This window comes from Rhodnius prolixus, unplaced genomic scaffold (genome assembly GCF_049639745.1).
Source record: "Rhodnius prolixus isolate KJV_2025 unplaced genomic scaffold, Rpr scaffold_2, whole genome shotgun sequence".
In the NCBI taxonomy this organism is placed as follows: domain Eukaryota; kingdom Metazoa; phylum Arthropoda; class Insecta; order Hemiptera; family Reduviidae; genus Rhodnius; species Rhodnius prolixus.
The window spans coordinates 17022671-17049438 of NW_027411592.1; the positions used below are offsets into that span (position 1 = coordinate 17022671).

A 26768-nucleotide genomic window follows, 5' to 3' on the forward strand; every position below is an offset into this window, starting at 1 on the left:
AATAAAGCGATGTGATAACTTATTTATCCTTTATTGAGTTGACTTTCATTTCTTTTATGTTTTAAATCATTGTTAATGTTTGGATTAGATCGTGTGACTACATCTGAGAAACTTTAGAATAGAACGTTACAAAGATGACTGAGGTGAAATAATTTATACACACAAGCATTAGAAGAAGTAATTCAATTCTAGGTGGTTCAAAGCTGTGGAGAACATATTTATTGAGAAATATGTAAAACATATTGAAAACTGATGTATGTATATAATTTCGTAAAAGTGTTAAAATCAATTGGAAAAGATGTATGTTTATGTAAAGATAAATAATAGCATATTTTGAAATAAATAATGTGTAAAAAATGAAATAATCCAGAGATGTTACTTTACTGTCGAAAATTCCTTTTAAAAAACGAGGTAAAACGCCTGTAGCAGTAGGATCTACTGGTATAGGAGCTTATAGTCGAATTTGTGTGTGATGGGCGGAGCCAGTGGTAAGGGAAACATCAGCCAATGCGTATTAAGTTCCTATCTATGCAACATGTGGCCACTGTACTTCTTTCTGATTGGCCGATAATATCTTGATATTCTGCCACACCTCTTTGCTGTGGTTCTACACTTAGCTCCTACAGTATTATGTTACCCGGATACAAAGTTTGTTTTTGTGGCAATTTTAATGGGATTTTTAAATTTTACCTTCTTTTACGTATATTACTGGTTTCTGTAACTAATTTACTATTCATATTATGGTTTTAATTAATCAATTGAAAAATAAATTATTATAAAGAATTTAAATTGTAATTTTTTTATTTTTTACTTAACTTAATAAATGTAATCAACAAATGAGTGTTACAATAATTCATAAAATTACTCTATAACAAATTTAAGTAATAATAAAGCGTTGTGATGATTCATTTATTCCTTATTGAGTGTATTTTCATTAGTTTTAAGCTTTAAATCATTGTATGGATTACATCGAGTGATTGTTTACATCGGAGAAACTTTAGAATTGTAAGGTATAAACATTACAAAATAACAATTAAATAATTTCAGAGTGGTATAAAGCTTAGAGAATATATTTATTGAGCAATATGTCAATCATTTGGATAATTTATGAAATTCATTACCAAAAGTCTTAAGCACAAATGGAAAACTTTACTTCTCTCTGAATGGTTGATATCTTGATATTCTCCTGCATTTCTTTACTGATTTTTTTGTTATCTCCCACAGAATTATGGGAGAAATATAAATCGCTCCAGGGCTGAAGATAGTAAAAAATGAACATAGATTTCACAACTGTAATGTATAAGGAACCGTTTATAATGATTGAAGATTTGTGCTTAGAAATCACGAAAAATGTTCTCAATCAATCGGAAATGCCATTACCGAATCGATATGCTGCTGCTTCGTTCGATGTAGAATTGCGTCGTGAGAAATGTTACAACTCGGGTCCTATGTGTAATCAAATATTCCTAAGCTAATGCTAGAGCAAAAAGGCATTTACAATCAAATAATGCAAACTGTCAATAATGGGGTTGAAGAAATCTTCTTCTTAGATGCGCCAGGAGAACTGGTAATACGTTCTTAATTAGACTGATTCTGGAAGCAATTTGATCACAAAGGTTTTAGTTCTTGCGTCGTACGGAATGGTTCCATGTAACCAGACTGAGCCACAGCAACGAGTGGCCGGGTAAAACTAGTAATTATAATATTTCTGTAACTTTATAAAACGTACTATGTACTGAATTACAAGTTGACCTAACGTTACTATTCATACGGTTAAGCGCCTCCCACTCTCCGCACTCTATCTCAGAACGGTTGATTCTATGAAGAATTGCGTAGAGCCAAATTTGTAGTGAATTTTATGTTATAAAACTTTTATTGCTTCAAATGTGTTGTTCAACAAATGCAACAATATATATATTTACTAAAGTCCGGTATTCGTGACATTTGACCACTGATCATACTAGATTCTGAGAGACTTGTTAGCCAACAAATGCCAAAACAAATATTTTTACAAGTTTATAGCTAATGATCTTTCATTCAGTGGTTTATCCCTTTTTTTACCGAATTTCACGGGCTCCATATACCGGATATAACAAAGTACATAGATGCAGTGACAAGTGAATGAATGTGGATTATTTACGAGTACTACCATGTACAGCTGCAGCTGCCATCTAGCGGTTTGTTTGCAATACTACGTAGAACATTCCCTACTTATGGACGTGCACCCAGTTTGTATTTTACGGCATCCGCACAAAACACCACAGCAAATAATATCCGAACCTCACAACTTTTCTTGTACATAAGCCGTTTTAGTTCAACATACAGCTTAACATTCAATGAACAGGAACCACGGCGATGGGAAAACCGAAGCAGTTGCATGGAATGTCTGAAAATTTCATCTTTTAAACTTGAGATAATATTTATGCATATAAGAATCGTTCTAGATTAAGTAGCGAATGTCAATTTATCTTCCATGTCAGTTAACCTATTTTCTCACCTAATTTTATATTCTCCATTGCTTCACCTTGAACATTTTTTTGGGAATGGTAACTTGAAATTAAGAATTGTAGAGCATTTCGTGGTTAAGATCAAGCATTTGATCTCTGCAAAGATTCTCAGAATTTCTTCAGAAAAGCTAAAATTGCACTTATTTTTTGATTAAAATTATTCCAAAAATATTTGTTCTTAATTTGAAAGATGAAATGGCGATCCAACCAACCAAACCTTTACAGAAATGTTTCTTGGAGTAAATTTTGGCCACAAACCATAAAAACCTCTGTTGATCACCTTATAGGAAAAAACAAACAAAATCAATTGTTCCTTTGCATTCCGCCACATCCGTTGTCGTTCTTCTACATTCATGTTTTATATTTCTTCTCAAAGGCAACAAAAGACAACTCATCCGTAGATTTGTGTTTTTTCATACCTCTGGATCCCTACCAGTGTGCTTTCTTTAGGGCCCTGTTTTAAAACCCACCTTTTTATTGTACTTTTTATTATACTTTTTCATTGTATATTGCCATATCTAATTCCTCCTGAGCTTGTATAATAGTATCATTATGTATTCATATGCATAATTTTGATAATGTTTTGATTGTTGTTATAATAATAATTTTGATGTTGATAATGTGTTAATTTAATTTATATTTGAAAGGTATATATCACTGTAATGACTCCAGATTTCTTCTCAGCCAAATTTAGGCCATTACCTTTTCTCTTTTATTATTTTGAAGTGATCTATGTCCCAGAATAAAGTTCTGTTTTCATTAATGTATTCATATTTGCTGAAAAATTCAGCAATACTATAAAAAAGCAACTTTTCAATACCGACAATGCAAAAATCAATATTCCAAGGTTGCAAGGAAGGAATATTTTGCGGATTACGGAAGGCAAACTTACACATTGGGTAACTCATCTAATACAATAATTTAATTTAACGAAATGAGCACAGATAACATCAATCAGTACACTCCGTCAATATGAAACAGGACAATTTCTCCCATCATTTAGAAAATTGGATCCTTTGAAAACGAAGCAAATGGTGTGACTGGGCGTTGTCATGTTTTTGGATCGCGGACGCGTTATTTTCGTTCCAGTTTTTGGCACAATTCTCTGCATCAAATAGCTAATTTTTATTACAAAGTTAGTCAATGCAAAATATAGGTTACACTTTTTGGAACTATAAGGTTTTGCGTTTGTTGAAAATTAGTCTTACAGAAATCAGAACACATCCCTCCTAGCTCTGATGAAAAGCCTTCACTCCGCAAATAGAAGTTGTTAGAAATAAAATATCAAGATAAATTGATTTCTCAAAGACTTTTTCATGCATCTTAAGACTGCATTTGTTGGTCATTACAAAGAAGGCAGTTACTTTGTTGTGAATCTCTTTTCCCGTCCTACACCAGAGAATCTAGGTCAGAGGATTTGTTGTTTGGCTTTACATAAGAAGAAAATACTTTATATAAACAAAACCACTGCTATATACTATTAAACAGTGTCTACTTCACTTCATGTGTTTTTATGTGAATCAATGAGCGTTGATAATAACAGGTGAGGACGTATTTATGATCAACAGTTGAGAAGAAGGTACTGCCAGTATATTCTATTATAGGATGTAGGCTTTACTTTAGTACAATAATTACCTACAGCTATTATCTTTATTACAACTATCCTACCGGGCAGTTGTATAAAAGTTAGTTGTCAAAAAGTGCTCGAAAAAGCGTAACGTTGAAAGCGACACCTAACTTTGACAATTTTTTTCTCTTGTTCAATAATACATAAATTTCCAAAATTTTCTTTAAAATTTATGGTAAATAATCGTTTAAAAGTGTGATTTTTTTGCAACAGCGTAGATTTAATATTAACGCAAATTTAAGAGCCGTTCATTGCACAACTCGATTAACTCCAGAAAATGGAAAAGTGGAGAAATGCGATGAAATAATACTCGTACACATTGTTTTATTATCATTCCTTTTATAGTATAAATTCCAATAAATTTACTGTTATCTTCTAGAGGCTGTTACTGAATTTGAGTTGAATTATTCCAACGATTTACGTTAAAGCATGGAATGAATCAAATTGGCTTTTGAAAAAAATTATTTATTATTTAATGGCCAGAAAATTTTTCTTGTTTAATGGTATTAATCTTTATTATTTAGGAAATTTATTACAAATATAAAAAGCTATGACCGCACCAAGTGCTTTGACATTTAAATCTCAAGATTTTTCAAAAAGTGGAATTAATCGAATTGTGCAGAGAACAGCTCATATATATAAAGTAGTTATATTTATTTTTCATAACATTCCCAAAAATATCATCGATCTTTCTCGATACCTGACTATTTAGCTTAAAGTAACGAATGGGAAACGTAAATATTGAAGCGACTAATAACAGTATTGATTTGTAAATTGTAAAAATATTTAAATTTTAATTTTCATTATAATAACGATTCGCCTTAGCCTTTTATCAAATAATATCAGTAAGGAATCCAAGAGATTAAATGTAAGATGCTGGCTGGACTTCCATACAACCTATGTTCACCTATTCCATTCATATTACCCTTAATTTTAAATTAACGAATTTATCTGGAGTTATGTTAAGAGACTCGAAATGGAAGGGCAGCTGCTAACAACCATTTATTTTATCTTTAACTAATCTGCAGGCAAAATCATGAAAAAATGTCTAAATCTATTTCGCGCGTTACGTGTTTTATAAGAATGATTTTCCAGAGCAAAATTATTTAGGAGGTCCTGCTAAAGCAAAGCGAGATTTGGATTCCAAGTCGTCAAGGCAATATGACTAATTTTGACTATAGACAGAGAGTAAGCTTCCTAAAAATAATTTGATGGTTTTTTGGCTCTAAAATAGAGTTAATTTTAATAAAAATTTAGATTCCGACTTGAAGTTTGTATAAAACTAGGGCTTCATCTATCTAAAAGAAATCTATTCTTGAAATTCTCGCTAATAGTCCCATTCTTGGATTATTTGTTAAGAAGTTGAGATAATTTCAGTTTAGTGGATAGTTCGCTGAAATGAAATTTAATAGTCGAGTTTTAAAGTTTACAAGTTACTCCTTCTGAGAAAGCTGATGTTTCAGTTATTCGCAGCAATGTTCCTTATCAGTTCTCAGTTAGATCTTGAGACCATAGAAGACGGAAGGATGAACGTTTTGGGTATAAAAATTGATACCTTCTAGGATAATTTTTCTACGATTATTATTTATTTATAATATAATTAGTAGTTGGACGTTAAGCCCTGTCTGAAAAAATAGGCGATTACTTTAATTATAATCTATACATTTGTTTATTGTAATAACTTTAAAATGTAAAAATAACTTGCCTTTTTTGTAATCAAATATATAGTTATCTCGTAAAATGTTTACATCCTTGACCTCATATACGAAATTAACTACATTTTGCTAAATCTATCCATTAAATAAATAATTGTTATTTACCTAAAATCCCAGAATTCCGGTTGTTCAGGAGATAGGGTGACATGACGTCTGGAGTAGGCATTACCTCGCAAATCACCCAACCATACATCATAACCCTTGTCTGCAAGGATGGATGCTGGAAATACAGAATAGTTATATGCCATTTACTGTATGAATTGTTCTTAAAATTTATATTGATTTTTATTAATTCAACACCAGATAATAAAGAATTATATTTAGCCAGAAAAGAACTGTGTGTCGGTAGTATTGTGAATCACATGTCTACCTTAGCAACAAAAACAAAACATAAATCTCTAAATTAAAAATGATTCCTTTCATCACCTCGCAAATTCTATGATTCAAATTGGCCAACATTCTTCAGGTGGTCTGAAACAATAAGAACTTTCTCGTCAAACTTTTTTGAGAAGTAAAATGACATTGTTTTGACTTACTATACTCTGGATCGGTCCGCTTATATTTGAAATTCTCTCAAAATCGAATGCTTGTTAAATTCCTTAAATAGATTTCTACTTTTTGAGAGAACACTTGAAGTTAATATTTGGACAGCCTCAATCCTCTACCGATACTACTAAGGGCCTGAGGATGCTGGACGTTTATTCATCTTCGTTTTTGGAATCAAGTTGCAAATTTTACATTTCCTAGACCAGATACATTTCGGAATGATATTTCTCTTTCCACTGACTTCATTTTTCAAATAAACAATAGTTTCAATTTTTCGTTTTTATCATCACTAACAGAACATATTAGTTTCTCTTTATCCCAAGAGAAAGTCGTAACTTCCCGAATTGATTTTCCACCAAAAATACTATTTGAGGACTCCAAAGAAATTAAAAAAAAAAAAAATTGTTTTAGCCTGAGATCAGTTGGCAGGATTTATGTTAAATAGACCAGCTCAAAAACAGACCAAATCATTGATACCTTTAAATTGGTGTTTCGTTTTATTTTTATATCGCGTCTAATGTTTTGGTTATATCCATCAATTACTTTTATACGAAGTGTTTGTCTATCACATTTAGATACATTGAGGCCGTTGCTACTAGAAGAGCGACTGAAGTTTTTCTTTACTTTTTTTTCAGAAACTAGTTCCATTACTTGGGCGAACTAACTGCTGATATGAGTCATTTTCAAACTGTTTACATTATACGATCTTCTTTTAACATAATAACCTGATACACCCGCTTAGATTCTATGAGGAAAGACTAAGCTGCAGCGACCTGGAGAATGGATTGGTCTATTCAAAGTTAATTAAAAGTCTTAACTGTAAAAGTACATATTTTTTTCTATATCTAAAGATTAAACATATAAACGTAAGTTAGAAGATATACACATTGTATTAATAGTAATACGAAACATATAAATTTTAAATTATATGTCGGAAATAATAACCACATTCTTATTTTAATGTGTTTGTGTAACGGGTTGTGCCTGTTTCAAACGAAATAGCCCAGCCGTTATTTATTGATTTTCTATCGTACAATGGATTGATGATTATTAATTAAAAATGTCATAGCACAATTTCTTCATGCAATTATTGACGTTAAACCCTTATACAACTGTCTTACTGGGCAGTTTTAATGAATATATTTGTATACTCTCTTTCTGCTTAATCTTATTCTCTCATTTTCTTTACACGATCCCCTTTAGTATTGCCTTTTTTAGCAGCTTTGTAAAAAAGGTTTATTGATTGAAAAAATGGTGGATTTCTCTGGAAAACATTTAGATGTAACTCAGTTCTTTTAGTGGGCATTGCATACCTTCTTTATATCCCTCGTGTTTCCCAAGCCTGAGATCATATTACTCCTGTTGTCTTTAAGTCTCAGAATGCAGTTGTGCGTGACAACTAATCGAATTAAGCCCACCTTCAGGGTCTACAAAATAAGTACACCTTACATTCTCTGCACCATTACTGATAATTCAAGTATCTACGATAAGATCTTTTAGGATGGATGGATTGGCACATATTTAGGTCTGAATCTAAAGTTGAAAATGAGCTTCTAATTTGATGGTTGTTATCTCTTTATTGTTGGGTGTACACAATTCGCTTGAGCTGATCACCAAGTGAATTTATGGTCAGACCTCAGCAGCTTCTTTCCTGACCATTTATTTGTTCCTGTAATAATTCAGTATTAATAGGACATTGGTAAGTACTAATTGCGGGAAGTTGAGTTCTTACCATTTTTTTTTTTGGTTATGATAGATATTTTTAATTACGGAGTAAATACAGTGGTAACTAACACACGTTGACCTACTACACAGTCGTGGTAAAACCATAATTTACAATCTTGTATGTTAGTGAGAGCATGTTAGTGTATTCGGTGGGCAACTAAGAAAGATGATGGTGGGGGATCCAGATAACGGTGCATGAACAGCTCCAAGTGTCACTGTTTGAGTACTGGAGGAGGATCGAGAAACCTCAGTCCAAAGTGTGGGCCGCAAAGTGAATAAGAAATTTTCTAGAAATGTAATATGTCCGCCATTAAATTTGTTTACGATTTTTTAAATTATTTTGGCCAAAAAAATTGTAAAAAAGTTATAAATTCTATTTTCTATAATCACTGTACGAGAAGAGGCCTATCAAAAATCATATTAATTCTGCTGTTTTTATTAAATTCCTGAAGAATTTAATTTTTGAAATTTTAGTTCTGAATGACTGCAACCACCATTCATTCTGCTGTTAAATATAAGTACTTATTTTAAAAATAGTAAATTTTACTAAAGATTTAAAGTAAGTACAATAAATTAATAGTTCTTTTTACAATTTTGAACACTTCTGAAATCAGATTATAGTAATTGTTTAAAAAAAAAAGTTTAGTCTATACAAGTGAGGCCCATATTGTCTGATATAGTACTCATTATTTTAAGATACACTATTGCAACGGTAAATTTTTTTACTGAAGTCTAATTTAACTGATGTACAATTCAATATGTTTAATTTTCCAAATTAAAACTTGTTTGGACTCGTGGTCACCTTTGATGTTGTAGAGTTACAGCAGACTGTGGCCAGTGACTTATTTTTATGTTAGTCTTTTTTTGTAAGTTGCCCTCAGGGAATCAAATTTTTCTTTTAATTAATTAGAAAACGATTTAAAATGGCGAGTAATGTCTGAAACATTGCCTAGTCCAGCGAAATGTATTTCATTTTACAACAATATTTCAAATAAAAAGTGACAGTTATGTTATGCTGTTGTGTATTAACCAAAATAAAACTCAAAAACGGATTTCTCCTGAGTCGCCCTTCTACTTATTTTTGTTTTGTTTTTGAAACTCGTAATTCCATGAATTCTTGCTGAGCTAATCCATCTAGGTCAATCTGGGCGGCCATTCACATTTAGGTGGCTGAACAATACAATGGGTTAAAAAAACAAACATTTAAGTCATATTTTAAAAAAATATAAAGGAAAATTAATCCGTAAAGAGGCACTTTTTGATGGCTAAGAATTGAAAGCAGAACTAGGATCAAAACGATAAACCTTATTTTCAAACTTTGGAACACTTTTGTTTATTTTTTTTTATTTTATTACTCTAATAAGAGGACTATAATATTTGTCTGTAATTTGAACGAACACTGCACAAGTATGACTTGTCATTAGAAACTCAACTTCCATTTTGCACCTAGTTGTAACTTAGCAATGAGAATCCGACAGCCGTAAATACAACTTTTTGGAATTTTATTTCTCCTTCGAAAGCGACTCTATGGGTTTTCTTTAATCAGGTTGCACTCATTGCCCACAATACAGATCTACAACTTTTACTTAAAGCAAATTCCTGACAACTTTTAGATTGTCTCGAAAATTCTGATTTATTATTATTATTATTGTTCTTATTATTGCTGCTACTATTTTAAATAAACACGTACTCAATATGAGTTCTCCTAAAGAAAATATAGCTTTGAAAATTTAAAAACGGACACCATCTCTAAGAAACAGCGAGAGAAAGTAGTTGCAAAGTGCGGAGGATCAGCCAAAGAAGAAAATAAAAAACAAGGTTAATGCGCCAAGAGTTGGCCGCTGCAGTACTGTAACAATGACCTGCTCACCTAAAGGGAACAACCTTGTATAGAATTTCAATCACTCTTCAGGTACCTTACTTCCTCGCATTCATTTCATTATCAAAATATATTTTTATATCCTTTTCAAGTTCCTTATAACAGTAAAATTTCTGCTATAGATTTTCACTAATAAGCCCCTTGTAGATAACCTTAATTCATTTCAGATATGAGTTGTAAACCATGATAATTTGGTAGATTTAAAGTAAAGTAACCAAAGATTTCCTACTTTATAAATTTTGACGGAAGAAGTGAATATAATTTTCAATTGATTAAAAGAAACTGTAATCACAGGTTTTGTCAGCATGGTACAGTTCAGTTGTTTGGCGTAAACAATTTACATTATTAACTTAGTTCTAAACATTCTGGCTCTTCTCCAACTTCAAAATAACAATTAAAGGCCATCTTTTTTTTTTTTTAAGTTCCCTGAACGTTGAAAGGACAATTTAGCATAACTGGGCTGAATGCGTATTGAGTAGCAAATGGTAGAATTTGAAGGATACCTAATGTGTTTTGAATGCTAATTTTGTTTCATAAATAAGCGAAATTGCAAGTATTCCTTGTTATAAGGTTTTCTTGTAACAAACCGTTTCTCTGTTGCTAACACTAAGTTAGTATTAGCAAAAAGTGATCGCTCTTGAAACGCCAGCCAGCATCGAAGTAGGCCCAACTTATATAACTAATTTAAGAATGGAAAAATAAAAACAATCCGCTAATAACTATTTGCGAGATAATCGATACTTTATTACTAATACAGGGTGGGGCAAAAGGTATGAACCGGTCTTAAAGGGATGTAAAACAAAAACAATTCAACTTACAGAAATTATGTTTATATTGTTTAATTCAGTACAGAATCTAGTTTTTTACATTAAGTTTGAAAGATAGGTGGTGGCTGCATCTCTTCTGCACATTTCGATGGGTATTGCCGCAACTTCCTCTCTGATTCTGTCCTTAAGTTCTTCCTGGGTATGTGGACGATGTTTAAAAACTTTTTCCTTTATATACCGCCAAAGAAAAAAAATCACAAATGCTCAAATCTGGTGAGTTCGCAGGCCACTCCACGTCACTCCTCAAAGAGACGAAGCGCTGGGGAAACACTTGCCTCAATAGCGCCATTGAAATCCTAGCAGTGTGGGATGTAGCCCCGTCCTGTTGGAACTAGATGTCTCCCAGATTAGTTGCTTCACTCAATTCTTCCAGCTCAGGTTCAAAAAACTCTTCCAACATTGAGTGGAGTGGCCTGGGCGCTCACCAGATTTGAGCATTTGTGATTTTTTTTCTTTGGGGGTAGATAAAGGAAAAAGTTTTTAAATATCGTCCACACACCCAGGAAGAACTTAAGGACAGAATCAGAGAGGAAGTTACGGCAATACCCATCGAAATGTGCAGAAGAGCGGTTGAAAACTTCAGAATTCGCCTTCAAGAGTGCATCGCGGCTGACGGTCGCCACCTACGTGATATCATCTTTCAAACTTAATGTAAAAAACTAGATTCTGTACTGAATTAAACAATATAAACATAATTTCTGTAAGTTGAATTGTTTTTGTTTTACATCCCTTTAAGACCGGTTCATACCTTTTGCCCCACCCTGTAGTATGATTGAAAAAAGTAACTACATCATTCTAAAAAACAAGTAAGTACACGATTATTTGGCTGCAGCCGTGTGCCAGTAATGAATAAATATATAATCAATTAAATACAATTTTAATAAATAATGTTTTCATTACCTAGGTCGTGATCTCTTCCGTACAGAAGCCATTGGTCGGAGGCTGAAAGAAGTCCATGTATAAAAAGAACTGGAGGACCGTAATCCAAACCTGGAGAGTGTACTCGATGGAGCGCTAACAGGTAACCATCTTCTGTTCTGGTTTGTCGACGTTCGCATAATTGTCCTCTTCCAACCACCCGATCGCACTAGAAACATGTTTACAAACATCAGTATCTATTAAAATAACTACATAAACAAATTTAACATAGATAGTAATAAAAAAAACTTTTAAAATGAACTAAAAATAACACATTTCATCTAGTCCACAAAGAACGAAAGTTGTGTCGGCGATTAATATTGTATTAACTAGTTCAGATAGCCACGGATTCTACTACCATGTAGTTTAAAGTCACTGCTATAGCTATTTTTAGAGTTCTCTATTGCATAATACGTACAACAAAAGAACCCCGAATCCTGGAATTCAAAATGAATGCAATTCCAAAAATGTGCCAGAATTTCGGTATTTTCTTAACCGATACATAATGCAGCCAGTAATGGCATACGAGGGGCACTATTTATATTTTGAGCCTAATAATAAAAAAACAGTAATTTGTCATTGAAAATGACTTTATTGTTTTTCAAAATATTCTCCTTTATGTTGTGTACCATTCAGAATTGACCGTTCTACGTTCCTCTAAAGGCACTGTTGCCACATGACCAGTTTTTCCGAAAAAACAGGCGACCAATTGTTTCAAAGTGGTTCGAGCGCGAACAACTTTCGTTGGATTTGGTTCATCTTGAAACATCCACACAGTCGACTGCTGTTTAGTTTCCGGCTCATACGCATATATCCATGATTCGTCACCTGTTACAATCTTATACACGTCTTTTGAAGCACCGCCATTGTATTTCTTAAGCATTTGTTTGCACCAACCGACACGAGCATCTTTTTGAGATTTTGTCTGATTATGTGGGATCTAACGAGAACAAACCTTTTTCACGGCTAAATGATCATGCAATATTTTAAATATGCTGGTGGAACTAATGCCTAAGGTTGCCTCAATCTCACAGTATGTCACATGACGATCTTGCATTATTAGGTTTTGCACAGCATCAATGTTTTCTGACACAACTACTGATTTTGGACGACCTTCACGACTTTCGTCGTTGAGCGAACGACTACCACGCGTTTCACAGTGGCAAATGATGGGGCTTTATCGCCAAAAGTGGAAGTAAGTTAATCCACGTCGAAAGTCGTAATAAATCATTGCACGAAAATGTTCACGAGTTAATTCCATTTTTTCGCTGAGACACAATTTTCAAGTGACTGTAAACAACACAAATCGCGCTCAAATAACAAAACGTTCTGAAGAAGGTTGTGGTCAAAAATGTCAAACTTTCAAGTAGAAACGTCAGATAGCACCTGACTCCACTCAGTATTGCCAAGGCTCAAAATATAAGTAGTGCCCCTCGTACATAGTTTAAAATTATTGACTACAACAAATTGAAGTTCTCAGTGTGTCCTACAGTAGCGTACGAGATATATGAAATGCAGCATTGCCATGTAATGCTCGTATTATGGAAGTAATATTTAGCTATGTCTAGCCAAGTCTTAAAGAACAATAATAATAACTCGTAGAGTTGAAGCAGTTAATTCTTTTGGAAACTTGAGCAAATGTCGAACCTCTTCGCGACAAAGATAATACAAAAATTTACTGATGTTGCGGTAGAGTCCATCTCTGAGTTCTGGAAGATGAGTGTTAAAAACACTATCACTGAAGGTTCTCAAGTGAAAGGAGTTGTGGTACAATTCCAAACAATCTACCTCGGTCAAACGGGTTGGCTTCCTCCTTCTAGCTTAAAATTACTGACCAGGACCTCCACACGTTTACCACTGTTTTACAAAAATAATATGTTTTCGTTGCCACTCGACAGTAGAATGAATTCTGTACACCTATGCTTATGTCAGGCGCATGTTTGCACTAGGATTGCAATTGACCACGACCTGATTAATCAGTAGATCACCTCTATTAGGATGTGACGCCAAGTTTACAGGATTGGGAAAAATATTTTTTTGGCCCCACGGTAACCAAGCGGTGTTAAAGGTAAGGACCACAAAGCGTATGAGGATGAATGCTAAAAAGCTTATGGCATCGCGACCCAGAGGGCTCAATACGAATAGATTCTCCTCTGGAGCTAATAATATCAGTTCGACTTCTTTGAGGATTCAATTAGTTTGGACCCCATTTCTTCTTCAGTAAAGTGATGCTAAGTAAAAGAAGATGGGAATTGAGATATTCGCTTTGAATATTCAAATATTATTATAATTAATTTTTAGAAATTCGAATTTGTGAATTGATTGAATTGGTGAATGCAGTAAAAGTATATTTAATTAATAAATATTTTGTATTGCTTAATGCATTTTTTTTAAAGCTAGTTGCCCAAGTGTGTTTAAAATGAAGTGTTTCATTCATTTTAGTTCTTAAATTTCCTCTGGACACACAGATTGGTCATTGGTCAATTATGTTCAAGCTATTTGCACCCTTCTTAGATATTTTTATGTTAATGTTAAAAAGCTTTATACTGTAATTACAAATTTACTTTAAAAGCGAGCTCATTTTCTGCAATTATGTATTTGATTAAAATAAAATACGAAAAATTATCTTATATAAATCATAATTTAAATTAAAAATTTATATTGTTATTAATGTGAAAAATAGTTATGTTAACAAAAAGGCTGTTACATAATTTATTCTATTAATTTACAAAATTAAACAGTTCGATAATATTTATATTTCAATAAATTTATTTATATTTGAAAAGTTTCAATGAATGTGTGGTCCATATAGTAAATACGTATATCAGGTTCGCTTAAATTGAAACTATTTTCGAGAAGCTCAGTCCTCGAATTTTCTATCAGCTTTGTTCTGATGTAAGATTTCTAAATTCGATTATAAGAAAAATATTAACTAAACAAATCATTTTATATTGTTTTTCTAAATACATTTTTCTAAATCCAGAACTATTTAATTTAACTTTCAATTTTATTATACAGCAAAAAGTTTATGTTGTTATGAAAAACAAATTTTACTTTTCCTAATTAAACATAATTTTATTTATTACCTACTTTTGACGAAAACATTTCGAAATATATGAGACATTGTTCCAGATATTGTTTGTTCAGATTAAAAAAAACACATCGCTTGGGCCAGCCAGAGGATAATCTGGGAGGTTCCGTCAGGAAGAAGATATCTCAAGGTACCTATTGGGTCAATGTGAAAGACTGGTGTGTGGTTCTTAAAACTTGGCTCTTAGGAGAAGAAAAATCCACACCCTTATTCTTTACCAAGGCTACTCCTGGCGGAATCTTTCCTTAATTAAGAGGTGCTCTAACTAGTGGGTGCTACAAGAGTCTTGGTTGTGTAACGGTTTGGCTTTCTTGCTAACCCACTAATCTAATCTGTTTTGCTTGCAGGGGCTGTTGTAATTAGATCTCCTTGGATTTTACCTTTTTCACTTAATGGAAATAACGGCTAGCGGCCATTCTGCACCGGTATCTTTAGACAATACCAGTTCTGAAAAGTAAAGCATCACGACGAGTATTTGTGGTTCGATTTGATTAGCTAGCTGCCATTAAGACTGAACAACGTCGATGTTCCTGTTCTGAATGTGTATTCCTTTCTGAGATACCGTTTCCGTTACTCTCCTTTTTAAATCAACGCCGATTAATGCAATCTTCGATTCCCTAAAGATGACTTTTTTGTCGTTGTAAATTGTGTAATTATTTTTTATACATTCATACTTTTACACATAAAAGAAATGAAAAACAGAAATATCTTCCGCTGATAGTTTTCGTTGATTCACAAAGTAATAATGTTAACTTGAGAAAAGAAATATAAACATTATAAAACAGAACACTTTGTAAAAACAGAAACAAATCAGATAACATCTTAAAGGACATCGTTACAGGTACTGTAGTGTTTCAGGTGTTCAGTCAATGCTCGTCGCACAAAGTCCATTGCTTTAAATGCTAGATGAAATAAGATCTAGCTCAGATGGAGGCCTCTTAACACCATGTATTGTTTACTTATCTTACAGAAAAATAAATAAATTTTCTCCAATTACTGTGGTTCGGTGTGTACCACATATAGTTTTAGCTACTCTTTATTGAACACCTCTCTACACATACCTTTCACCAAGGGCAAGTTGATGAATTTAAGACGGATATTGGATCCCTCGCCACGTAAGCGAATAAATAATAAAACAGATTGCAAAATGGTGTTGCGATTGACAAATTTAATTATGAAATTTACCTAGAAAAAAATTAGTTCCAGCTGATATATTCCGTTCAAATGATCAATTTGACTAGCCATTCCTCGCATCACGATTTCTTATCAAGTAAAATAGAAATACTCGTACATTTGATTTCACTTAGGGACAACCTCAGGTTTTTTTCTTATTAGTATACATTAAAATGAAAAGAAGGCAGAAAAGGCCTTTAAAATGTATCATGTACTAAAAAAGAAAAAAGATTTTAGGTTTTATCTATAAATGAGATGTAGTTAAGTGTGAAGAACAGTTTAGATGGCAATGCTGTAGCGAGAGAGAAAGTTCTAGAGAAAACAAGGCTAGAAGATGGAGGAGATAATAAAAGAAAGCCATTTTATTGTACCTTTTTCTTTTTTAAATGTTTAATATTTTATTATGATAAATATAATCACTACTAAGTGGGTCCTGTTTCAAATGGTTCACCAATTGGAGAGCTCTTAATCGTTTAAAGTAACTTAAATATCTTGAAGATTTTGTTCGTTTTTAAACATCCTTTATTTATACATTGTTTAAACACGTGCCATGAATCTCCATGACATGAGATAACGAAAATAGTGCTGTTTAAATAAATTACGTAAAATTAGACAACAAACAGTACCTATTTTAAGAAAGCAAAGGCAGAATATAGTACTGTTTAACAAATCCTGCACTAGATCAACAACTTTGCAGCATCCATGACGAAATAAAAATAAACGCATTATTTTAGTGCATTGAGGAGTAGCAAAAGTTAGTTTAAATAAATAATTGCATGAAGTTTGCTTAAAATGTGGCAATTCATGAGTTAGCTACATCTTGCACAAACATATGTTTTTAAAACTTTCTTACTGCACACTGATTTTAATAGAACTGGGGTATTGGGTAAACTATTCCAATCTTGGGTCTTACTAAAATGCTCGTAGACGAAAAGTCACACTTCTGATTCCGGCGAGGAATATTCTTTAATTTTCAGCTATACTAGCTGCTTAGAATTGCAAAAATAAATTGTCAGGATATTCTGATTATTATGCATTTCTGGATCGCTAAAAGAATGTTTAGTTTGACTGAGGGGACGCATTACTTTGCAAAATATAAGTCATCATGCGGAATAAAATGCGTTTCACTTCAGATGTGTACAAACTAAATTTCGTTTATAATTAAACGGATACATTATTTAATGTTATGCACATATACATGATCTGCAAGCTTTAAATTTATATCAAAGATTCCGTGAAGGTTGACCGGTCAGCAAATTTACGTCTCTGCGAACAAATGGGTCCGTTGTGACGTCTACTACTTTTTGAGCCATTCTTCCTGTACTGTTTGGATGTTACTCCTGGAGGAGTCTCGTAGAGTTTGCAGGAGTATATGGACCATTATTTAAATGGTAATAACATATTCCAGCGTACTCATCATAGAAAAGATTGGATTTTTTTTTTAATTATTATTACCATTACCATTGGCAGTTGAAAAATAGTCTCAGATAGTGGTTATTTTAGTTGCAAAAATGTTAGGTTTACAATGAATTGACTTATAAGTACAATCAATATGATTATACATGTAATTATTTATTAAATATATATTGGTTAAGGTATAAAAATAAAATAAATCATTGAGAAAAAATAACGTAAGAGCGTCAGAAGCTCATTACTGGCTTTATCTTTGATGATTACAAATACACCTTTATTTACTTTAGTAGATAATGTATTCACTATTTAACTCTGAAGAAATTTTTATGCTTTCGACATTTAATTATCCGAATTCTCTCATTTGTACAATTTTAGAATTTATGAATAATTTTGAAAACATTCAAAGATTGCAATAGTTCGCTATCAATGTTGTTTTCAACTAAATATATTGTTAGAAAAATCTTCTGATGTTTGAAAACTTTTCCTTAATTCTATCGTTAAATAAATTTTGCATATTGTTATGCATGTCTTGTTGCTAAGTTCATTTATTAATAGATTAAATCCATTCTGTGCAAGTTTTGTAGTAGTTGATTATATTATCAATAATACCTTGAAATCGTTGGCTTGCTAAGTTACCATTTATAAGTTTGCTTCTAAATGAATGAGTAGGCTTAGCAAAGTTAATTTTCAAATGCACCTTTAAGACACCTTTATCCTAAGAGGTCACGAGGAATAATAATCATCACTATAGTTCCGTAAAATGGATACCGTCGTCCTTAACTATCTTTTTTTTTGTAAAATCTCTTTTTCAAATATGTCATTTAATCTTTGTTGATACGAAAACAGTTGTTGCAAAAACGATATTTAAGAATTAAACAAGAGCTGCTGCTTCTGTGTGGACCCATCCTTAATTTCCTAACAAATAATGCCAACTTAATCTTTAGCAAAAGCAGTTATTATTTTTTATAATATAATGATTTTATTGAGGGAAATCAAATTCAATACGATAATCAAATTCCATGGAATTCCCGTCTTATCACAGTTTAAATGTTTGTAAGTACCAAATTTAATTGTGAAAAATATTGTTTATGCAATGTTTGAATCATTGCTGAACTTTTTTCGTCGTGAAAAATTCCATTTCGAAATAATTTTTTCGCGAAAAACTCTATTTCTTAAGACATATACAAGAGACCACTTTTTGCAATAATTAAAAAATACAACATCTTTTGCAAAGTTACTAAAACTTTCTACTTTAATTGTATTTAGTGGGCGATTTAATAGGATTTGCTAAATTTGTGTAGTTTGACAATCCCTTGTAAAAAGCTCAACGCAGCGTATAATAATTACTAGTTCCTACTTCATTAGAAAATGTAAAGGCATTTCTAGAAGACCAGCAGTGTATGTGTCACGCTCCAAATACCCTAGTGTCCATATTATTGTATAATTGGAGGTCTAGCCAGGCATGTCCTCTTTAATTTTTCATAAACCCATCAGACAAGTACAAAATTCGTATGGTTGATGTGGCTGAATTAAAAAAAAAAAAATTGTAACAGAGCAAGCCCTGTTCATGCGGAGCCAAGGGAAGCGAGAACCAGTTAAGTTTCCTGACTGAAAGGGTTACGGATCAATCACTTGTGGACCATTGTAGCTTGGGTACCTAATGAGCAAGGAGAATTGAGCCCAAAGAAGTACATCGCTGTCCTTACATTGCTGATAAGCAGTGTTAGATTAAGTTATTGCAGAGTCAAGCAGAGGAGAAGCGGTTGCGGCCGATTATAGAAGGAAATCCTGTTCCACATACGCTAAATAGTAGAAGAGAGGCTGAAAAATTTAAATGTGAGGATTTGCTTTACAAATATAGAACTATTTTGATATGAGAGAAATGTGGATGATTACTACTCAATACCCTCCGAATTTGCTTGCACCACATCTAGAATAAAAGTTTGTTGATGAAAAGAATCTCTCTCTATAGAAACATTCTACGAATCCATAGAAAAATATTTTTGGAAGCAGTCTGATGATGGCGCTATATTAGAATGATTACTTTCAGTCAAATATTATTTCAAACAACCGAAGCAATTGTGGACTTCCTCATTTAGCAATAATAGAAAATTGGAATAATAATGTAATCGAGGAAACCTAACATCAATAAGAGAGTTGACATTATTAGACGATTCAAAGATAGATTTTGGCTCAAACAAATAACAAAATTTTCAACTCTAAACTCCTTTATAGTAATCAAATTAAACTTCCTGCGATTAAGACTGAATTATGCGCATTTCTCACGGAACATTATATATAAAATTCTGCAGAATATACAAATAGAGGAGGGAAAGGAATGTATTATTGCACTTGCATTCACTTGAAAAGGCGCGTTAAAAATGCAATGAAATAATATTTTTGGTTAAAATGTCACTAAATTACGTAGAAATCAAGAATATTAAAAAAAAACGACCCTCCTGCGGTGACTACGTGCAATATTTTATTGATAAAGAAATGGAAGGAGGTAGCAATGGAACAGTTCCCCCTCCCCAAGCACCTTGTTAACCTCAAAACGGAATCAAGGACAAGGTCGCCACAGAGGAGACTTACCGGACAAAGTTCTCCTCTCACCTCTCCTGACGACGCCGCGCTAATCTAATTTTAAGACTTGTCTCTCTTTCTCTGTGGGCTTAACTATGGATTTAGATAACTTTGGTTGCTAATCGTGAGAAAGTCTTACATTTGATTTTCTTTCGCTCCTATTAAAGGTGGAAGTGCCCATTATTCGGAATTATTGTTTGTACTGGAAATACCTTGTTTTTGATTAGACATACTGATTCCTGGAGCGTGGATTTTGTAAGTGCTAACAAAACATTCCAAAAAAGCTGTGTGTTTTACAATATTTGGTGCTTCCACCAAATGGAAGGGTTTTGGCCAAGATTCTTAACAAAAATTTAACTCTTTTCAGTTTTTCTTTACAGAATTTTCTGAAAAGTGACTCCAATGATTGTATATCTTTAAACTTGGTTTAATACTTTTCCACCCATTATTGTCTATCCACTTCTTTTATCTGAGTCATTTACCCTGGAACTTGAATTTTTGTGCCATTTCAGAGGACTGCAACTTGAAGGAACCCTCCTCTAAAGAGTTTATTTTATCAAGAAATTTTACGAGGAGTGGCTATTAAATAAAGAGACAGATGCTGCTACAGAAGAGCTATGCATGCGCTAAATACTGACGACTGACAGCTGTGCAGCGTAAAGCCTTCTCTTTCGATTCCAGCGTCTCAGTTTGTAGAGAAATCTGTCTTGACTGGAACCGTCGTTTGTGTAACAGGTGTTAGTTTCGTTTTGCCGAAAACATGATACTAAACATGTAGTAGAGCAACAAATTATCGTGAAATTTCACATCAAAACTTGATAAAACCGCTACTGAAACTTATCTTTTATTAAAAGAAGTTTATGGTGATGAATGTTTATCACGTGCGCAAGTTTTTGAGTGGTTCAAGCGTTTCCAAGATGGCCGAGAAGACGTCGGAGATGATTACCTGATGATTATATGATGGGTCGCCCTTCCACGACTCAACTACTTGTAAGAGTAGTTGCTCTTACATATGATGGGTGCTAGCTCAACTCCGTGTAAGAGTAAGGAAAAAACGACCCGATTTGTGGAAGAACATGTCATGGTCTCTCCATCAAGAAATGTCTGTCAAGACGTTTCTAGCCAAGTACAACATCCCAGTTTTAGGCCATCCGCTTTATTCGCCTGACCTGGCCCCATGTGACTTATATCTGTTCCCCAAAGTCAAATCTGCATTAAAAAGGAACACGATTTCAGTCCGTTGACGCTGTAAAAAAAAAAAAAAAAGGCACGCGTCATGCAGGAGCTGACAGAAAAAGACTTACAGCACGGTTTCGAACAATGGTAAATTCGCATGGAGCGTTGTAGGGATAAGGGAGGGGTGTAAATTGAAGGTGATAATAACTAAATATGTTTAAATTTAAAATAAAATGTTTACATCTCGAATACTTTTAGTGAAAGATTGATTTCCATTTTTTTATAAAGATGATATTTTGAACATCTTAAAGATATTGCAGGATAAGCATGATAGTCTTGTGTTTTAAATGTTCTTGTTTTCTTCAAACTTTTTATAAAATTTACCAAAAATAAGTTCTGATCATTTTGCTTTAAACCAAACCACTCCCAGGTAAATTGGTCTTTCCGGAATTTGTTGGAAATGTGTTCAAATGCCTATTTTCCATTTTCTTGTACCGCTGGTCCTTTAAACGAGTACCATTCTTTTGCAGGAAATTATTCTATGTGAATACTGAACTCTGCTTAATTTACCTATTTGCTGCCGAGATTCAATGGTTCAAGTTTCAGTGGTTGCACAGCTTAGACAGCTGTAATTTCAGCCCTTAATATGAACCTTCAATGCTACCTACATCGCTTGTACAACCACATCTATTTTGAGAGTAAAAGATTGTCATTTACAGTTAATAATTGCATTAAGGGTACCACTATATTTTGTTCTGTTTCAGAGTGAGAGGTCTTTATGTACATTTATTTAAAGGGAAAACTCCATTACAAATATATATTGTATTCAATCATTCTTCCACTCTCAATGTTGAAATTTGTAATTTGCTTAAAGAGGAAAAAAGTGAAAACAAAAAAGAAAAACATTTTCGCAAGTTTCCATTTTTGATGCTTTAAGAATTAAATCCAATTCCTAATTTTTGTTAGAAATTTTAAATGCAAAAATAAAAGCAAGGAATGAATCGTAATGTCATAAAAAAAAAAGAAAATTTAAAAAATTTATTAATTGATGTTTTAAAAAACAAAAACTAAAAAAAATAAAAGGTTATTATTTTGATTTTGATTTTAAAATAAACGTGTGCAATTTGTAGATTTATAAGATTATAGTTATTAATGTTGGGTGTGTGGAGAAATGGAAGAGAGCGAAGAGTTCCCCGTGTGATAGGCAGGCTTTAAGGATATACTCAGGAAGTATCTGGGTCAGGATGTGAGCGGGCTCTTCGTGTTCATGTTCAGACACACAATGTAGGTAAACTACGTCACCATCCGACAACGTACACCATATCTACTACTCTACTCATTCTAATATTTCTGATGACTAACAAAATTCTTTTAGATACTTTCCATTTCTCTTATAAAATACCATTGTTTTACCTACTTTTCTAGCTTTACTCTTTTCCTACTATTATATTTTAAAATAAATAAATAAATAAAAATGAAAACAGAATGATTGCTCTCAACAGAGTAATTCTAGTTATTAGAAATTCTATGCACACCACGGCTCCAAACAGAATAGCTTTATTACTGTGAAGAAAGAAAAAATGATTAGAAACTTTCTGTAACAAAACTTTCCTCGAAATTAATACTAATTGTTTCCCTTTTGTCTTCACTTTCTTCCTGCCGAAAGAACTCTATTAAAAGATGTATATTTCACTTACTTTTAACTTTCTCCTTTCGCTCATAAGAGAAAAGAGAGGCAATCGTCAAGTTTTCTAATTGTATTTCAACAAAGAAAATTCTCAAGAAGCCTGAACTTAGATTTCCGCTTTTAATCCTTCATTAAATATGATAAGAAACTTAGGCGATAGAAGAGAATGCTGAATAGGCTAGAGCTTTTGGAGCTTTTGGAAGAGAAAGCGGTTTAAATGACAGCTGATCTTTGTTTTAAGGTTTTCTTGCAGATTTTAAAGTGAATGGCCATTTTCTAAATGAGTCCACTGCGACCTGAAAGATCTACTATGTCTTCGTAAAGTACCGGTTTATATATTATATTATAAAATGTAGGATTCAGCGAAATACAATTTGTAATTGTGACTGATTTAACTGGAATTTGTTTGCTAAATGCACCTTTAGTTGCAAGCTCAAAGTTGAAATTTATATGAATGTTTTCTATTCTTCCTTTTCCATTTCTATTTCTCCGGCAGATAATGTGCGATATCTCAGACTTAACCTCGTCAAACGCCTTACGTGGAACCCCTCATACTCGACCAAAGCGACATGAACTTTACTTATCTTACGAAATGATCAAAATACGCCTCGACAAACGATCTAAATTTAATTCTTACAAACAAAACAAGAAACTCTACACAGTGCTATTAGCCCCAATGTGGACACACGCACTTAAATTTTACGGTACAGCAATGCGCTCCGATCTCAACCATATCCAGTCCCTTCAATAGAAAATCTAACGCACCACCCTAAGTTAGCAATCAAAATGAAAACAGAATATTCTCGACTGACCTAATAAAAATCTTATTTATCCATGACCTAGCAAAATCCTGTTACACCAAATTTCATTTCGAACATTCCTAATACTTTAACCATCTCCTACACAATCTGTCTCATACTTCCTCACGAATCCTCCCCGAAGACTGTAGCGTCGATGGCCTCGCGATCATCACATAGAAAAAGGCATACCTTCAAATTCACTTCAATTTGTTAGTCGACTCATGACCATCGTTCCATGGCCCTCCATTCAATTTCTTCAATTAATTTTGATTATACATTTACGCTATCATTTTTACTTGTTGCCAATAAGCAGATGTAAATAAAATAAAGAGAGTTTTTTCATAAAGAAAGTAAATGTTTTGGATTACACTGTAAATATTCTTCGTTTTGTCAAACTTAGAATTACCACCGGGGTGCCCTGATAGATTCTTGAAGAAGTTGTTGGACTGTTTCTCCCTGCTTTCTGCAGGTTATGGGTCTTCTTTTTTAATGTGATAACTATTTCATTTACATACGAATATTAATATTATTTAGTTACGCAAAATCTGCTACTTGCAGTGAAGCTTTATGATAACTAGCTATCTAAAAGTTCTTGATCTACCCCTTAACATCAATCTTACAAAAATTATAGATGAACTACTCGTATATTAGTGGCGAGCAGTATAGATAAGCTGTTCTCTCTTCCTAGAACTTACACAATTTTTTTACCCGTACAAATTTGGGTTACGAAAACTGCTTTATAAATATATTTCTCTTTGGTGTATATTATCTTTCAGAGTTCTTTGGTTGTTCTGTTTAGAAATGTATCTCTTCATACTAAAGATATCTGTGGCTGTATGTTAAAAGATAAAATCAAAAAGATAATATAAAACTTAAAAAGAAAGTCAAAAGATATATTTTAAAAGATTGCTCGACTGTTAAGGTTACTTATTTATTTAAGTTTTAAAGAATAGAAGCATCGATTATTATTGATCAGCGAATAAATAATGGATTTTTATAGTTAGGTGATATTTTTATACTTAAATTCTGTCAGCAATATTTTTGCCAGAAGTCATAATAAAACATTATTTATTTATAAACTCATTCTAAAGATGAATGAACTCCATAAACCAGTCAATGATCATAAAATGAAGTAGCAATTATGAAAAGTTTCTACAGGGAGACGTTTAGCCATGAATAATGTTTTCATTATTAAAACAAGGTAAAGGACGTTTTTAATTGCAGGGAACTTACATGCCTAGATTATGTAGATTATCTCTATTGCTTAGAGCACTTTAAGGTAATCAATGTACACAGACAGGTTTTAGAATTTCGAATTATAATAATGATTAATTCATTTTGAAAAAAAAAACTAGAGATTTATTGTTTATTTGTTCTCTCTTTTCTTAGTATTGGTATTAACTTATTGTTGCGCATTTAGCGCTCTTGTGGATTATGAACGTTTTAACTTATTTACAAAACTATACGGAAGATAAATATGATATGCAATGATTTAAACAGAATTTCAGTGTTCAGTGTTTTTACACCATTAGAAGGACTTATCTCTTTTGGTTGTCAAGTCTGGCTAAGAATGCCTCAACAAATTTCAAAGACCATTTCTTATAATCCTTACCTTTCACCAGGCCATAATAATATGCTTAAGAATTTAATGACATCTAGACTGTTTCCAATCTTTCACAATTAGTTTGTTATCAGGTATTGCGTTAGAGTACTTACTTTGTGAAGAGCGTTGCCTTCCATATAAAAACATCACCTTTGAAATAAATGAAACAAAACATATTTGTAAAAAACTGGCACACTTTATCTCGCCGAATAACTTTTAACTTGATCAGTTTGAACCTTTATTAAGTGAAGACTTATTCTTTACATATTGAGTCAGCTCACCTCAAAGAATTTGCGCATCTGAGCAGAATAGTTATAGTTATACGACGGAATCCCTTAATTTTCAAAACTGTACCACCTTTTTTTTGGAAACTTGGCGACTACATTTTCACATTTTTTAGTACCGCTTTATTTATGGCAGAAGAAGCTCTAAGATTTTATGTTACTAGTGTAGGAAAATGGATAACTCACGGGTAATTCGAAAACTGGGCCAGGTGTTAATTTAACCTTCTTTAGCTAAGAGGGATCTGTCGAGTAAGGACGTGAATTATTCCCCAGCTTTTAAAAGACTGGTACGATCCGTGGAGATTTTACAAAACACAGGCGCCACGGTAGCCGAATGGTTAGAGGAGAGACCTGCAAAGCTAATGTGTATTGTTGGTTTAATAAGTTCGATTCCTGGTCTAGGCCTTGGATTTTATTTAATGTTCAATATGAGAACTTTGTAGTAAAGTATGTTTGCCAATCAGTTCCGTCCACGACACCTAATTTGCTAGTTAGTTGCAAAGCTTGCCTGAAAGATGTAGGCATTTACTACTTGACTTTACAAAATTCACTAGGTATTTTGATTCGCTAAACACGTATCTTTCGGCTGCAGTGTACTTCAGGAATTTGAGGAGACGTAGCTGAGTGTGATTGGTACAAAGATGGTGTGACAAGCCGTCCTAAGATGGATGTCAAAGGACTAATGAGGTCTTGTAGGGACTGATAGACTTAGTAATGACTGATCACTCTGATGAGGACAATTATTCCATAACTTATTTAAAAGGATCGTAGTGTGGCTTCTTTAGTACTTGTAGAGGAAATGATTCCTCGAAAATAACAATGGTGAAATTCGAGGAGATTAAGAAGATATTCAAACTGGGCTTTGGCGTGTATCCCTTCCCCGTAACTTTCTTTTACTTCAATTTAATTGATTCAATTGGCTTGAAATTATTTTTGGTGAAATTTACTTAAACAGTAAAATGTATTCCAGTTAAGTGTTGATGATTTACTCTTAAAGTTAGAACTCAAAAATATATTTTTAAACATCGAAAATCTACGAAGAGAAAGTATATATTGCCTGATAGTTACCAAGGAAAGGTTGGATACTTAAAATTTTCTATTCTGATGATTATGTGGTATTAGTGAATTACTAAACGACTGTTAAGAGAACAGTGTTTACTGTAGGATAAGTTTGCCTCACATTGTAACCACTGTTCAACTAACTCTATTCCGAA

The 26768-nt window shown here is 32.9% G+C and overlaps 1 protein-coding gene across 1 annotated transcript in view; it reads right to left on the reverse strand.

Annotated features, from left to right (window-relative positions):
* LOC141449157 (lipase 1-like) overlaps nt 1-26768 on the reverse strand; it is a 44747-nt gene that overhangs the window by 6675 nt on the left and 11304 nt on the right. The window contains exons 2-3 of the mRNA XM_074118299.1: nt 11727-11913; nt 5955-6069 (exon numbers count right to left, since the gene is read on the reverse strand). Of these exons, the coding sequence (XP_073974400.1) occupies nt 5955-6069; nt 11727-11913 (302 nt within the window). The remainder of the gene's footprint in view (nt 1-5954; nt 6070-11726; nt 11914-26768) is intronic.